The following is a 17674-nucleotide window of genomic DNA, read 5'->3' on the forward strand; positions in this document are numbered from 1 at the left end:
TGAGTGTCCAATGCGTTGATGGTGTACAAGTTTATCTGGAGCAAAAGTGAAGTTGCAATGATGATGAATATTGTCATTTCTGATGATAGCCATTTCACAAGGGACTGTATCAGTAGGCTGAAACGTGAAAATGTACGCAGGACAAAGATGAACAGCATGTAAGGATGTGCAGCACTTTCGTTCAATCGTTGATTCACTTGCGAAAGTGACAGTGTCCCGTCTCTTGGAGACCATGATGAGTTCGGTGTCTGTGTTGATGTTGATGATGACCAAAGTGTTGTTATTTTTATAGGGGAAGGGGTGTATTTGGTATACTGTGAACAGGTCTTTAGTTATGAATGGTACATGAACTACTACTGATGTTGGTGTTAGTGTTGCTTCTAAATATGGGTAATATTGCATGAATTCCCTACTGCGGGACAACGGCTTCAATTTATGTTTATGTATGCCTTGACTACTTATCTGACGTAGCTCATGAACTGGGAGTAAGTCAATTGTGATCTTGCCATCACCAGCATTCGAAATTCCTTGCATAAGTGCCCTGAAACGATCTCTAGTGTTCTCTAATTGTAGTAGAATCGTGTCAATATGTTCTGTGATGATGGAGAAGTGTTGGGAAAGTGTAACGTTTCCCTCCATTACATTATTTTATCTACACTCTCGAGAGCTATGTTTTCTGCTTTTTTCAGATTTTTCACAATTGTCTTCATTGCTGAGTTCTGTCCTGTGATGAATTTATCTTGGTATGTTAGTACCTGAGCTATCTTATTAAATTTGTTGTTTATTTCTTTAAGGTCATCCTCTGTAGCCAATCCAAAAATGTTTCCAAGAACTGCGCCACCCAGGTCGAACAAACCGCGCTTTTGGCGAGTACGTGTGATGTTGTTCCTGTCGCTCAGTACCTCCGTTCCATAAGATGGGAGATCTTGGATCATGATGAGCATAGTTGACTTTGCCTGTTCTAGTTTCCATTTCGCTAACTTTACCATTTCATTCACTTCCTTGGTGTTATGTGCTTGTGAAACATAATTTCCTATCATGAAGTCCAGAGTTCGCATCGGCGTCGCAAGTCTGTCTAGATAAGTAGGTAATTCATACAAGTAATCTAGACTTATTTCAGTACTCATGACGTCCTTAACGATTGTAGTCGTGGCCGTTGGAGCTATGAGGCATCCTTGTCGTACTATGTGTTGGGGGTCTAAGTGCGCATATCCTCTTGCTATGTAGAGGAGAATCCATAGCATAAGTCCCTTCATCGTAACCTACCGAAAAAAAAAAAATCTATTAATTTCCTAATATGGTCATGCTGTGGTCGATGATAGTGATGATGTGCGTTACGGTTGATTGTTATTTCATTTATAGAAGGAGTTTAAATCGATATTTAATTCTCGTAAATGATGTACTGTAGATTTTATTGGAACAGTTGCACCTATGTTTGATTGTTTGGTATATGACCTTAATTTCTTTTTGTAATCATTGTTGTTTTCTTGCTTGGTTTCTTGAGGTACGTTGACCTGTTCGGTTGTATCCGAGGCTGAATAATTATGTGATAATTCCCTTGAAACTCGTTTTAAATGGTCAATATGAACTTGTTTCTCCTCGCCACTTGAAAGTGACTTAATTAAAACTTTGTTTGCTTTCATGTTAATTACTCTGTATGGGCCCTCAAATTTTGGGGATAATTTATTGTCTCTCGTATGAATGACACCGTAAACAATGTCTCCTAAGCTGATAGGTGAATCTCTTGCCTTCTTGTTAAATGCCTCCGTCATTTCTTCCTTGGACATCGTTAATTGTTTTTTTACTCTTTTGTTAATGTCCTGGAATTCACGTAAACGGAGTTTAGAGTAATCATCGTAATTGTATATAGGCATGCTGTCACCTTCTAGGAGCTCATATGGTAATTTTTTATCTGTGCCATATATAATGAAATGTGGTGTGTCACCTATGGATTTATTTATAGATCCATTAATTGAGGCTTCTACTCTGGGAATCCAATCATCCCAGCTTGCATAATTTTCACTGAGAATGTGTCGTAGCACATCTAATACTTTTTTATTTTGTCTCTCTACCAACCCATTCGATGCTGGGTGATAGGCCAAAACGTTAACCTTTTTGATGTTGTATTGTTTACATATTTCTTGTAAGATCTCAGAATTAAATTCTCCTCCATTATCACTTATTAGTACCTTTGGGGTAGTAAAGCGACATATTACATTATCTGTTATTGCCTTTGCTACTGTCTCTGCTGTCTTATCTTTAATTGGAGCTAAAATGACATAACGGGAAAAATGATCCGTTGCTACGAATAAGTATAGGTTATTATTGTATGATAATGGCATCTTGAGTAAATCAACAGCGACAACGTCCCATGGTTGATGTGGTACAGGGTAATTACCCATCGGTGCAGGTGTGTTTGGGTATCCTTTGTGTTTCGCACATGATTCGCATTTGTGTATATGATTGTTTATATCTTTTCGTAATGAAGGCCAGTAATATAACAGCTGGGCTTGGTTGAATGTCTTATCCTTTCCAGGATGTCCTGCATGTGGGCTGTCGTGTATCATTCGTAATACTTGGGGTATCATGTCATTAGGTACTACCAACTGGTTAGTATTTCTTTGGCGTTTTGGTTGTTTAGAGTTAATTTTGTATAATGTATTATTGACCATTGTGAATTGTTCAAGTGGGACATGCAGTTTGGGTAATTGTATGTCATCTCCACTTTCTAACTTGTATATTACTTTAGACCATATTGGGTCAAGTCTTTGTGCCTTTGCGATATCCTCGTGGTTTGGGATATTTCCTTTGAGATCTAACGCCGCGACCTGAATTGTGTTCGGGTTCCTAGATAATGCGTCAGCTACTATGTTCATTTTACCTTGTATATAATGAATTTGTACATTGTAGTTTTCAACTGTACATTTCCATCTTGCTCTCCTCCCAGAAAGGAGTTTTTCTTTAAACATATGTTATGAGTCCATATTATAATTACACTACTACTACTGCAAACACCTCTAGCAGTGGAGCCTAACGCACTTGGACCAGCGATAGAATTTTGAGAGCCAGGAAGCACCAGATTTTATTAGTGTGCATAGCCTGGATATGATTCATGGCGCCATATTCGTCTTTGGCCGCAGACTGTGTTTAGCATCGTTTATTTACATTTTTATCTCAGCTCAAATAGGTACCAGACTCGAGCCATTTTATTGCCGAGTTCTTAGGAAGGTGGTCTGCTCTCCTAACAGACGCAAGTTCGATTCTTAGTAGGGAATAGTTGAAAAATATGATTTTCGTTAGAGTTTCCTGACGTACCATAAGACCCACCGACATGCTTAAAAAAAAAAAAAAAAAAAAAAACGCTAATACTAATATACCAGTCCTGAGTGAGACAGTCCTGGCATGTATTCAGTATGGACGGTGGGTGTTAGCGCCGAACTGGTGACATGTGGAGATATGCGGTATTACGTAAGAGGACTGATGATCATTAGAGAACGGGCTTTCAAATCTATGTTCAGACGGACGCACAAAAATAAAGACTAAGTAAATATATGAAAAACAGAATGAAAAGCACCGCAATTTCGGACAAAAAAGAAAAAAAGTTAACTGCTGTCTCCACCACATGAGACAAATCCAGGGCTTTGGGAGAACATTGTACCTATAATAAATAATTGCCTTTTATAGATACAGAGGATATAGCACAAATTGAAGGTGCTGAATTTGTTTTCTAAAGCGGCTTGTCAATTCAAAAATCCCGCCATCTCTGTGATAACTAGATCGTTCGTTAGTGGACTTATAAAATTTCAAAATGTCACTGAATCTTAAATTATTGTGTGTGTAACTTGTCAATAATTTCACATGGTTATGAAGAATTATTGATTATCGTAAACAACACGTAATTTTGTTTGAAAAATATTTGTCCTGCAGTATATCTAGAAATTGGTAACTGCTCAACCCACGTCGCCGAATCTTCCAGACTAACCACTACGATGTAAGGTGTTATACGAATAATTTTATACGGGATAGCAAAGTAAAATACACAATAGAAGAGTAGAAGGAAGGAAGAAAGGAATGAATTAAGGAAAGGAGTAAGGAAGGAAGGAAGAGAAGAAGGCAGGAAGGATGGAAAGAAGGAAGAAAGGAAGGAAAGGAGTAAGGAAGGAAGGCAGGAAGGAAGAAATGAAGGAAAAGAGGAAGGCAGGAAGGAAGAAAGGAAGGAAGGCAAGAAGGAAAAATGGAAGGAAGAAAGGAAGGAAAGTGGGAAGGAAGGATACACTTGGACATTTAGGGAGGAATGAAAAATGTTTACAAATAATCTGTTGGCAGGGGATTGTCAGGAAAATTCTTCTCGAAATAGTATATACTGTAGCTACGATTCAGTATGGTGACTCTGTCTCTCTCTGTCTTTGTCTGTCTGTCAGTCTGTCTGTCTGTCTGTCTCTCTCTCTGTCTCTCTTTCTCTCTCTGGCAATAACAGTGTGGTGTCAGATATACTCGGTGTTCATTACTGTTGCTCCATTTGTTTTTTTTTTGTTTTTTTCCAGCATGAACTGGTGGTGTCGGCTGAGGGGGGTGAGGCTACGGTGTATGCGATCGTGCAGGTGCGTGTGAGGGATGTGAACGACAACCCACCCTACTTCCTGCACCACCAACACAAAATCACCATCGTGGAGGAAGACGATAGGGACCTGCCCGCCACCATAGCCAAGGTTGGCCAGGGAAGGGATGAAGGGATTACTTTCGTTCGTATGTATGATTGGGATTTAGTCTTTCATCTTTGTATATGGTGGATTTTTTTTCTTCTAAGTACGTGGCGTTTAGTGTATATGATTGTTTTCTTTTCTGTATCTGATTATTAGCATGTTTTTAGGAAGCCCCTTTCCGAGTTCACACAGACGTATTAACACATAACTGATCTCCATCACCCCCCACACACTCCGGCACTAATTTCCACTATCTCCACCGTCATATGCTAAGGATATCGCATGACTTATTCTGATGTGTTAATTATGTTTTTATGATGTTTTGGAGATACGGCAGGTCAAGCTTGCTCAGGCCACGGGTCACCAATCTGCAGCCATCTAAGGTGAACTATGCAGATCCCATTTCATGCTATAAACAGAGATACAATATAAATTCTTCACAAAAACATAAACTGTCATACCTCAAGAGGTGTGTTAACATGTGACAGTTTTAATGACAAGTGTATTGACAGGTGTAGATGTGATCGAAGGTGTGTTGATAGGTGAGATGTGTTGATAGGGAGTTAATGACGGGTATGTTAAAGGTGAGATATGCTGACAGGATGATAGTGACAGCTGCGTTGACAGGTGAGCTGTGCTGATAGGTAAAGTGTGTTTTGACTGGTGAGGTGTGCTGACAGGTAAGATGTGTGTCGACAGGTGAGGTGTGCTGACAGGTGAGGTGTGTGTTGACAGGTGAGAGTTGGTGACGATGATGCCAGTGACCGTGGGCGTCTGGTGTACCGTCTGAGTGGTGACGGTGTGGACGGTCAGCAAGCAGGGGACCCGGCCTTCACCATCAATGCCAGGACCGGGGACCTTATACTGCTCAGGGTAAGGGGGAGATGACGAGCCCTACCATCATCATCATCATCATCATCATCATCATCTTCATCATCATCATCATCATCATCATCATTATTATCATCGTCAGGACCGGGGACGTTTTACTGTCCACGGAAAGGTCACGAGTATTTATTGATATTTTCTTCCTGACGAGTTCCAAATACTTTACACTGTAGCATTACGATTGAATATTGTGTGTGTGTGTGTGTGTGTGTGTGTGTGTGTGTGTGTGTGTGTGTGTGTGTGTGTGTGTGTGTGTGTGGTGCATTCCAGTGTGAATTACATTTGTAGAGCTGGGATCCGTTAGTGAAAATTTGGTTTGGTCGCGTTCCCTCGATTTGATTAGTTTTCAAAATATCCAGTCAACTTCCACTTCGGTTTTTTGTAGCCAGATTCCACACATTGCTTCAGTAATCAAATCCGGTCAATCCCTTCAAAATAATGTCCTGTTTCAGCATAAAATAAGGAAGAGGGAGGTGGATGACAATAATTACTTCCCGGCAAAATCCGTCCATAGCTCCCGATTCGGTTCTGTTTTTATAAAGTTACTGAGATGGATTTTTGTTTTGGTAATTCCGTCTGAGACCCGTTCAAGCTGGATGTGGTCAGAGGCTGTGAGTGAGTGAATGATGGAAGAAATAAGGCGTAAAATAAATTAACATAAAATAGATAAGGTTGTATGAATATGGAGATAAATATGACAATTCTTTTTTCTCCCGTTTGTGGACATGGCGATCGATGGAAGTGGATCTGTCTCATGGATATTCTGAAGAACTTTTTTTTTTTTTTTAAGAATCGTTTGGCCTGTGAGATGAAGATTGAAAGATGAATGAATGAATGTATGTCTCATTTAACTTATCACTCGGTTCATTATTCTTCTTTGTTTCTTCGCCCTCTTGTGCCTAAATCATTGCCGTCACATGTATTAGTGGGATTTTTTTTTTTTCAGGTTTTTGACTGCATTACTCCTTTCATTTTTTCACACCTACCAATCTTAACACCAGCAGTTATAACTATTTTAATTTTAATGTGTATCAGAGGATTGTTAATATTGATTCACTTTATTAACTAACCTGTTCTCTTTCTCTCAGGCACTGGACAGGGACCCTCCACTAGGCAGGGGAGTGTGGCGGATAAAGGTGGAGGTGAGGGACGGGCAGAGGTGGGGTGAGGGTGAGGGTGGGGGAGGCCATCACCCCGCCTCAGTCTGGCCCCAGCATCATTCACCCCAGCAGCAGCACCGACAGGCATCGTGGGGGCACCAGCACCCAGACCAGGAGACAGACAGCCATAAACCAGTGGACGGACAGACGGGACCAGCAGACCAAACCTCCTCACCCCTGTCCTTCCCCAGCCTCTCATTTCGCAGTCACTCAGCATCCGGGCCCACTTTGTCCAATTTCTCATTATCCAGACGTTCTTTACCAAGTCTTTCAACATCCAGGCACTCTTCAGCCAGTCTAACATCCAGAGACTCTTTATTCAGCCGTCGCGTTGCTATATTCCAAGAACAGTCATCTGATAGTGCTTCACCCTCACCCCTGTGGAGTAAATATATGGGCGTTGCAAGTATAGAGGGCGATCATGAACAGACTGAAATGGGAAATGCAAGGAGGAATAGAGCTGCGACCCTTCAAGCTGCTCATGAACTTGTAAGCAAAGATAGCCATCATGAACAGGCTGAGGAGATGGGAAATGCAAGGAAGGGAGGAGCTGTCTCCCTTCCAGCTGCTCATGAACCTCCAGAAGCTTCCCATCGCTGGTCAGGCCCAAGTGAGGCGGACAGGAAACACAGTGGGGGGTGGGACGGTGATGGGAACAGCTACGGAGTTAGTGATGACGGTGATGGCGAGAGTGGTGTTGGCAATGCGGATTCCAGTTATGGCAGAACACATTCCCCGTTGAACAGAGTGGACGGGAAATATTCATTAACGGTAAACAGTGTAAATAAAACCGGCTCTTCTGTTGTAGGAAGAGACAAGCACCTTAAAGATAATGCACAAAACCACGAACAAGAACAAACATCTGATGAAGCAGTCAGGTCGTCCCAAAAACAGAATCAAACCCAAACAGTCTCTCAAACCCATCGAAGAAATAAGACAAAAATTGGTGTAACAGAAATGGCGCCAACATTACTAAAGCGAGGTGGAAGAAATGACAGCATCTCTCTACAATCGCTATCAATGAGAATCAAACTCCACCCTCGTTGTGAAAGAAAGGATTACAGTTCCCTGCTTCTGTCATCTATAGCATCGTCGTCTCAGTCCCCCACCGCCGTCCTTCCTTCCAGTGGTTTAGGACAACGCGTTATTAAACACACTCCCCAGTCAGGAAGGGTGAGCTCTTTGGTGGATGAGGATGCTATGGCTCCTGCAGATCCTCCCCTCAGTAATATCATAGTGTCAAGATCCCATCGGAATCTTGTCCACATGCCATTAGAGCCACCAAAGTGTCCAGAGTGCTTTAGCAGAGACAGTGATTCCAAAGACATAATATACCCCAAAAGAGAACATGTCAGTTTGGACGACGAAGTGTTCACCCAAGAAAATAAACCAATGGCTGACAGGGACACAGCCCTCTTTCGAAAGGCGTCCAGGAACTCACGATCTATTGCCCAACTTTCAGACACTTCAGTCCCCACCCCAAGTGACACCCCAGCAAGTGAATTTTCCCCAAATAACCCCATAAGGGACAGTGAGTGTGACAATATGGGGGAGTTTGACGAGAGTGATGATGGTGGTGGTGGTGTGGTGCACGTGGTGGAGACAGTGGTGACGGTGGTGGTGAAGGACATCAACGACAACACTCCAGTCTTCCCCAACGCCACCATGCTTGCCCAGGTCCAGGAGAACGGCCCCCCAGGTCAGACTCACAGAATTTTGCATGGCAGTTATTTTGTGGTGGCAGTTTCATATGCACTGACATGGCTGCGGACGTTAAATGCGGTGCGTGTATTTTCAGATTTTACGGTTTGATATATGTTAGTGTTTTAGTTTGCTCTTTGTTTTAGCTTTCTGTTACGTATATTTAGTGATTAACATGTTCTGATATCGAAGACTGTTTATGTCTTGTACTTGCTCGCTTTGTGCTCTTACGTCGTGACATTTTGTACTGTGTGTGCGCGTGTGACTAATTTTCCTCTATTTTGATCACTGACTTCAGTGTGTGGATACCTTTCACACACACACACACACACACACACACACACACAACGTTCTCGCTTGCCATCTGGTAGACGGGAGTTCGCGCCTCGCTCAGGTTGCGAAAAGTTTCACTGACGAAGTGGGTGGTTACTGTCCCCCTTGAGCAAGGGGACGGGTGTGTGGGTGTGTGAAGGTCACAGCCTTGCCCTTAGATCGGACTATATGAGCTCTCAGCTCCCTTCCGGGAGGGTAAAATGCTGACGATCACGACCATCAAGTGATCCTGACCGACCCGGTGAATTACACACACACACACACACACACACACACACACACACACACACACACACACACACAGAGGCAAACAGACATACGTGACCGAAAACATTACCTCCCCATTACGCTGAGGGCAACAGAAAGCCCCGTAAAATACCGTAAAATACTCAGCAGTCGGGTCAGCACAACAGGGGAACTGCTGACAGCCATCACCCTCATCTGCTCATCTCTCTCTCTCTCTCTCTCTCTCTCGAATTAACCCATATACTTCGTTAATTTCTTTTCTTTTTTTACACTTTTTCTACGTTTCCCTTTTACCATATTTTTGCTTTTTTCATTTCTTCCCTTCCTTTCCCGGATATACACGGGTGCTCTTACGCTTGGCTCACCTCTCTCTCTCTACACACACACACACACACACACACACACACACACACACACACACACACACACACACAGGATGGAGGGAGGAAGAAGCGCAGCGAAAATGAGAAAATGAGAGAGAGAGAGAGGGGGGGGAGGACACTGTATATATAACCTTCAGTATGACAAAGCCTCATATAACACACAGGTTATGAGCACCAGCATTTTTACTCACAAATTAATGAAGGCGTTTGTGCAGTGAGAGAGAGAGAGAGAGAGAGAGAGAGAGAGAGAGAGAGAGAGAGAGAGATGATGGGAAGGTTATAAGCAAGGGTGGGTATGATGGTGATGAGGTCGATCTGGGGAAGAAACAGTTCTCTCTCTCTCTCTCTCTCTCTCTCTCTCTCATTTTAGTATTTTCGGTGCACTCATAATTCGTTCCTAATCCACTCAAAATTCATTCCGTCTTTCGCACGCTGTAACGAAGAGAGATTTTCCATTATAGAGGCAAATCGTCTTTCGTTGGCTCGTGAAATCGTCTGGCATTAGTAAGAGCGAGGTTTACAAATCGTCTGCTGCAGTTTAGGGGTTGATCGAGTTGGGTTTAAACACTCAGGATCATGGCGCCATTTTTTCATATATTTTTTGCCACTTTCAGACGATTTTATTGATCCTCCGAAAAAATAAAAAATAAAAACCAGTGGATGGTTTTATGATGGTTATGTCTCCTCGCACACACACACACACACACACACACACACACACACACACACACACACACACACACACACACGGACTATATCGCACATGTAAACAAACGCCACAATGTTGCAAACTTTATCGCGACGAGCTCTTTGCTTACACACACACACACACACACACACCGTATATATCGTGTGTACGCATATGTGCACCTGTAGTATGCATGAGGTGTAAATATTTGAATGTACTGCGTGTGTGTGTGTGTGTGTGTGTGTGTGTGTGTGTGTGTTTTCGAGAGAGAGAGAGAGAGAGAGAGAGAGAGAGAGAGAATGTTAAGAGCAAGAGGGAAATTCTCTCAAGCTTTCCCTTCCTCTTCTCATAACGCTGGGATGAGAGGCAAGGCAGGGATGAAGAGAGGGTAGATGGGAGCTTGTGGCAGTGTGTGTGTGTGTGTGTGTGTGTGGAAAAGTGTTCGTGGTGATAAAGTTTACAACATAGCGGTGACTGTTTACATATGTGATAGAGTCGCTGCGTGTGTGTGTGTGTGTGTGTGTGTGTGTGTGTGTGTGTCCCATCTCTCCTCTGACCTGGCGTAATCTCTGTAAAAAATAGTCTGAATTCCGGGGACAGCAAGATGTGTTTTTGCAGCGGGATGGAGGGCGGGAAAGAAATAATGAAACGAGAAAAGGGAAAGTCGAGCGTAAACGGAAGGCGGATGTCGAGCGGTGTTGAGAGACAGGAGGAGAGGAGGAGGAGGAAACAGGCTGTGAGGAGTGGAGGAAGAGAGAGGAGGAAGTGGTGAGGGAGAGAAGGGAGGAAGTAGCGGGAGAGGAAAAGAAAAAAAAGAAAATAGTGGAAAGAGAAGGAGACACGAAATAGGGAAAAGAGGAGGAAATAGTGACAGAGGAAGAGAAATAGTAATATATGTGGGGGGGGGGAGAGAGAGAGAGAGGAGGAGGAGGAGGAGGAAATGAAAAAGGAGCTATTTCAGTTAGATCAGGCTGTTGAAGAGAGGAGGAAGTAGTGAGGGAGGAAGTGGGGGAATATAGTTGAGGGAGGGAGGAAGTTGCAAAGAGGAGGAGGAGCGAGAGAGGGGAGGAAAAGGGAGATGGTGAAGGGAAGAGGGAGAAAGGGATGATAATGGAGGGAGGAAGGCGTTCTCTTGAGCTAAAACTATTCCCTTACTTTCCTTCCTGACGTAGGGATAAGAGAGGGTGGCCGGGGTTGAGGCTGCTGATGGTAGCTTGTGGTGCTGTGAGTGCTGGGGTGCTGAAGGGTGTGCAACGAAGGTAGATAGATAGATAAACAGGTAGGCAGATAGATTGATAGATTATATTACAACTTTCATATGACTGCGCGGAGAGACAAGCCAAGTGATCTGTAATCCAGGAAGCCATTTACTACGTTAGGTGGTACCCATATCACCAGAAGGACGCCTTGTGGTCTAGTGGGTTACGGCGCTGCAGCTGAGTTGGGCTTGTAAGAATGTCCACATGAAAGATGGCTTAAGTTTATTTGTAACATAATCATATTTATGGACAAGGATATGAAGATATGTAGCTGCACTTGCCCTTGATTGCAGAACTGAGAAGCCCAATCCTAGACTCCTATGCAATTGATGAGGCATTGCAAAGGTATGTTTATGACTTGTTGATTTATGCGCTTGACATGTAAACTCTGACTTCCACTTTGGCGTACCGCAGTCACTATACGTAAGCTTCCCTTCCCCGTTCGTACGTGTGCAGTATGGGGTAGGGTAATTACTTGTCACTCTCCCTCTGCTAAGCCCCAGTAGTCCCTACACACACACACACACACACACACACACACACACACACACACACACACACACACACACACACACACACACACACACACACACACAGTATCTTGTCAAAAGCGAAAATAAAGGATTGCATCATCAGCTTTCTACATCCACCAACCATCCAGCCACCTTCCCACAATCCATCTTTCTCCCGAGGTAAGTCTGGCGCTGCTGTACATTGGTTGTGTCCAGACAATTCAGGCTAAATGGACCAAAGTTTTATTTCCACTCCACTTCTCGATAGCCAGCGGCACACACACACACACACACACACACACACACACACACACACACACACACACACACACACACACACACACACACACACACACACACACACACACACACACACACACACACACACACACACACACACACACACACACACACACACACACACACACACACACACACACACACACACACACACACACACACACACACACACACACACACACACACACACACACACACACACACACACACACACACACACACACACACACACACACACACACACACACACACACACACACACACACACACACACACACACACACACACACACACACACACACACACACACACACACACACACACACACACACACACACACACACACACACACACACACACACACACACACACACACACACACACACACACACACACACACACACACACACACACACACACACACACACACACACACACACACACACACACACACACACACACACACACACACACACACACACACACACACACACACATGAATGGCATTGGAGGAAGTAAATACGATCAGTGATAAGGAGAAATCGTGGTTGACTTCACAAGGTTCTCTCTTATCTCCCATCCCTTATCTCTCCTCCCTGCCTTCCTTCCCTTCTTGCTGACCGCCTCTGCCCCCCCACCCCCTCCAGCAGTCACCGCGGGGTCTTGGCGTCACAAACTTTTCAGATGGTGTATGGTGCAGATTCGCTCTGACTTTGTGCCGACTGCAAAATTGGCGCATATCGTTGGTCATTTGGAAGGGAAAGTGAGAATACGCAGATGCTGATATATATATATATATATATATATATATATATATATATATATATATATATATATATGGAAGGTGTGTGTAGAATATTTACAGAAGAAATATGTGCAGCATGTGATGTGGTGTGTGGAAGGAAGAGAAGACGGAGGGGGGTGCAAGGAACAGCGTGGTGGACCGAAGAGGTGAAACGGGCTGTGGCACAAAAGAAGAAAGCATACAATGAATGGATGAGAAATAGGGGCGTGGAAGAAGTTGAGAGGCGGAAGAGAGAGTTATATGTAGAAAGAAAGAGAGAGGTGAAAAGATTAGTAAGAGAGAGTAAGAAGAGAGTGGATGAGGAATTTGGAAGGAATTTGAGTGTAAAGTGGAGGGACTGTAAGAAAATGTTCTGGAAAGAGGTGAAAAGAGTAAGACAGGGTGGAAGTGAAGTTAGCAGGGGAGTGAAAGATAGAAATGGTAGATTACTAGTGGAGAAGGGAGAAAAAGTGAGCAGATGGAGAGAACACTTTAAGGAATTGTTGAACGTGGAGGATGGAAGTAATGCGAGTATAAGTGGCTGGGGAATGGCTGGGAGAAGGAGGGAGGTGAGAAGACAGGAAGAAATCAGTAGGATAGAAGTTGTGGAAGCAATGAAGAAAGTTAAATCAGGGAAAGCCCCAGGAATTGATGGAGTGTGTGGTGAAATGCTGAAGCATGGGGGAGAGATAGTAGTAGAATGGATGTGGAAGATGTGCGGATTGGCCTGGGAGGAAGGTAGAGTCCCGGAGGATTGGAAGTCAGGTATAATTATTCCCTTGTACAAAGGAAAAGGGGAAAAAGAAGTGTGTGGTAATCATAGGGGCATTTGTCTTCTTAGTATAATAGGAAAAGTGTATGGTAGGATACTTACTGACAGAGTTAGAGAAAGAACAGAGAAATTAGTTGGAGAAGAACAGGGAGGCTTTAGGAAGGGAAGAGGTTGTGTAGATCAGATATTCATTCTCAGATCTTTAGTGGAAAAGTTTCTAGAGAAAGGAAAGAAGTTGTATGCGGCTTTCATGGATTTGGAGAAAGCATATGACAGGGTGGATAGACTAGGATTGTGGAAAGTGTTAAGAATATACGGAGTAGATGGGAAGTTGTTGAATGCTGTGAAGAGTATGTACGATGGTGCGAAGGCTGCAGTGCGTGTGGATGGTGAACTAAGTGAATTTTTCTCTTTGAAAGTTGGTTTGAAACAGGGATGTGTCATGTCTCCATGGTTGTTCAATCTGTACATGGATGGGGTAATAAAAGAGGTACGAGGTAGGGTAGTGGATGTTGGAGTGGCCCTGGTGAGAGAGGACAGTGTTTGGAAACTCCCTGTACTGTTGTTTGCAGATGATACTGTGTTGTTGAGTGAAGACGAATGGGAGCTGCAAGGCTTGGTGGATGAGTTTGAGAGAGTGTGTAAGAAACGGAATCTAAAGGTGAATGTAGGGAAGAGTAAAGTGATGGTCTTTGAGAGGTGAAGTCAGTGAATGTACAGCGAGGTTGGATGGTGAGGAATTGGAAAATGTGAGTACGTTTAAGTACTTGGGTAGTGTGATGAGTAAGGATGGAGGTTTGGAGGGTGAAGTGCTTGAAAGGGTACAGCAGGGAAGAAAGGTTGCTGGTTCTTTGAAAGCAGTGATAAGAAACAGGGAAGTGAGCATGGAAGTGAAAAAGTTACTACATGACAGTATTGTGATACCAACTCTAACGTACGGAAGTGAAGCTTGGACGTTGTTAGAAGGACACAAGTCAAGAATGAGAGCAGTGGAAATGAGTTATTTTAGAGGAGCCTGTGGAGTCACATGGAGAGACAGGCTGACGAATGAGGATATAAAGGAGCGTTGTGGTGTTGATGTGGATGTGATAGGAAGCGTTATGAGGAACACACTGAGGAACACACTGAGGCATGGTTAATGTGTATGTGAACGAATTATTGAAAAACGTAAGGAAGAACACAGCAGGAAGTGGGGGCGGTTGTCTAAAGCAGGGAGACAGGGCCGTATTCCGGCTGGCTTAGGAGATTTCGTAACACCTCTTCCTGAGCGATTTATATTGCACAGTGTACCTGAATATCCTCCAGTGTGTTACTGAAACAAACTCTGTCGATACTGGAAGAATGTAAGTTAGGAAAAAGAGAATATCAAAAGGGTAGTATGCCACAATAATCGCTAAGGTAAGGAAAAAGTGTGGCGAAGACTCCCATACACACGAGAATGCAAGCCAATGAGTGAGAAATATAAGCACCTGTGTTGTTATCTGAACCGTGTTGCTGGGAGACGAGGAGTGCAAAGCGACAAAGTTTGGCAGTAGTGTGCTAAAGGGAAAGTTGGCTGTCGAATTTTGGCAGGAGCAAGTTGATCCTGAGGCATCAACACGGACTGTGATGTGTAACTTCTTAGTGTGGAAAATTGAAGTGTTTTGAAAGTGCTGTGGACAAAGTGGTGACATGGAGGATGAAACTTAAAGGGAGTTGCAGAGCATCTGAGGCAGTGGCAAGAAGCAGGGATGTGAGTGTTGCGACAAAGGAAGTGTTATTGAGAGTAGATTCGTGAGTGTTGGAGCAAAGAAAGTGTTATTGAGAATAGATTTGTGAGTGTTAGAACCAAGAAAGTGTTACTGAGAGTAGATTTGTGAGTGTTAGAACAAAGTAAGTGTTACTGAGAGTAGATTTGTGAGTGTTAGAACAAAGAAAGTGTTACTGAGGGTAGATTTGTGAGTGTTAGAACAAAGAAAGTGTTACTGAGAGTAGATTTGTGAGTGTTAGAACAAAGAAAGTGTTACTGAGGGTAGATTTGTGAGTGTTAGAACAAAGAAAGTGTTACTGAGAGTAGATTTGTGAGTGTTAGAACAAAGAAAGTGTTACTGAGAGTAGATTTGTGAGTGTTAGAACCAAGAAAGTGTTACTGAGAGTAGATTTGTGAGTGTTAGAACCAAGAAAGTGTTACTGAGAGTAGATTTGTGAGTGTTAGAACAAAGTAAGTGTTATTGAGAGTAGATTTATGAGTGTTGGAACAAAGAAAGTGTTATTGAGAGTAGATTTGTGAGTGTTAGAACAAAGAAAGTGTTATTGAGAGTAGATTTGTGAGTGTTAGAACAAAGAAAGTGTTATTGAGAGTAGATTTGTGAGTGTTAGAACAAAGAAAGTGTTATTGAGAGTAGATTTGTGAGTGTTGGAACAAAGAAAATGTTTTGTAGAGTAGATTTGTGAGTGTTAGAACAAAGAAAGTGTTATTGAGAGTAGATTTGTGAGTGTTAGAACAAAGAAAGTGTTATTGAGAGTAGATTTATGAGTGTTGGAACAAAGAAAATGTTTTGTAGAGTAGATTTGTGAGTGTTAGGTCTCGAGGCCTTCCCAAGAACCACCTTCTTTGATTCGCTGGCGTTGCAAATAGGTCCCCATGCAGTACTTCTTTGACTTACCAAGGAATGACGTTTACTTCCATAGCCGAGAGTGCTTGAAGTGTGCAGGCATGGAATTAAACATTTTTTTTTCTTACTCTTCAAATTATACCAAAACAGGACAAAGGACACGTTTGATAGGCACACCCACCCCTGCAGGATTCTATGGGAAATGACACCCTTATGGCTCATAGGCTGTCCGGGTGGAGCTAACTACCCAGTGTTCCAGCATCTCTGTTTGTGTCATGTACAGTAAATGGTTAATCCGGCACGACACAGGTATGCGGTCGACTATATGCACACCACATGGACTTCACACACCCAAGACACACCTCAGAAGGGCACCAGACACCACCAGTACCCACACTCCTCATTACACACCCTAGAAAGTCTGTACCCTATTCTTCAGAACAGTATTGTGACTCTGTGAGTGGATAACACAGTTTGGGACATCCACTCCTTTTGGGTCCCCCCATTTATAAAAAAAAAAAAAAAAAAAAAAAAAAAATGTTCAACCACGATAACGTAAATGAATCCAGCAATCTGAAGATGTATTTCATGATGTCTCAGTGCAAATGCAGTATTATATCACGTGCACTTAATGCTTTCCGTTTTATTACACGAGTCTGAGTGAGGGGAGACTTATCTATCTCAGCTTTGTTTTCTGCTTAGGCCTGGCGGTGGTGGCAGTGTCAGCCTGGGACGCAGACGACGACGCAGACGGCACCAACGCTCGTCTCACATATTCCATCGAGAAGAACGTGATTGACGAGGGATCCGGCGAGGCCATCTTCAGCGTGGAGCCGGAGAGTGGGATGGTGCGGACGGCGTTGTGCTGCCTGGATCGCGAGACCACACCAGAGTATACGATTCAGGTGGTGGCCACGGACGGAGGCGGACTGAAAGGTAAGAAGCTTGAAAAGTACTCACTGATCATTATTACAAGCATATTTATGTGTTTTCATAATCCTGTTTTTGAATTATCCTTTTTTTTTTTTTTTAAACTAAATTCCATCTCACATTTCGTCACCTTTCCGGCCACAGGTACAGGAACAGTGGTTGTGGAGGTGAGAGATGAGAATGACAACTCGCCCCGTCTGACACGTCGACACTGGGAGGTGAGGGTGGACGAGACCCCCGCCGGCACACCAGCGGACACCACCACACTGCTGGAGCTGAGCGTCATAGATAAGGATACCGCCAACACCTTCACGTACAGGGTAAGGCTGGGGGGATTTTTGGCACAGCGTGAGGACGTAGGACTATTATTAGCACAATGTGAGAATGTAGGATGAGAAATAGCACACATAAAATGATGAGG

The 17674-nt window shown here is 43.4% G+C and overlaps 1 protein-coding gene across 1 annotated transcript in view; it reads left to right on the forward strand.

Moving 5' to 3' along the window:
* LOC145400982 (putative neural-cadherin 2) overlaps positions 1–17674 on the forward strand; it is a 136566-nt gene that overhangs the window by 89235 nt on the left and 29657 nt on the right. Inside the window, exons 4-8 of the mRNA XM_080273342.1 lie at positions 4545–4709; positions 5439–5576; positions 6680–8450; positions 17026–17259; positions 17398–17573. Of these exons, the coding sequence (XP_080129468.1) occupies positions 4545–4709; positions 5439–5576; positions 6680–8450; positions 17026–17259; positions 17398–17573 (2484 nt within the window). The remainder of the gene's footprint in view (positions 1–4544; positions 4710–5438; positions 5577–6679; positions 8451–17025; positions 17260–17397; positions 17574–17674) is intronic.

Source organism: Coenobita brevimanus, chromosome 54 (assembly GCF_032717465.1).
Source record: "Coenobita brevimanus isolate Jiangsu-jjx chromosome 54, ASM3271746v2, whole genome shotgun sequence".
In the NCBI taxonomy this organism is placed as follows: Eukaryota; Metazoa; Arthropoda; class Malacostraca; order Decapoda; family Coenobitidae; genus Coenobita; species Coenobita brevimanus.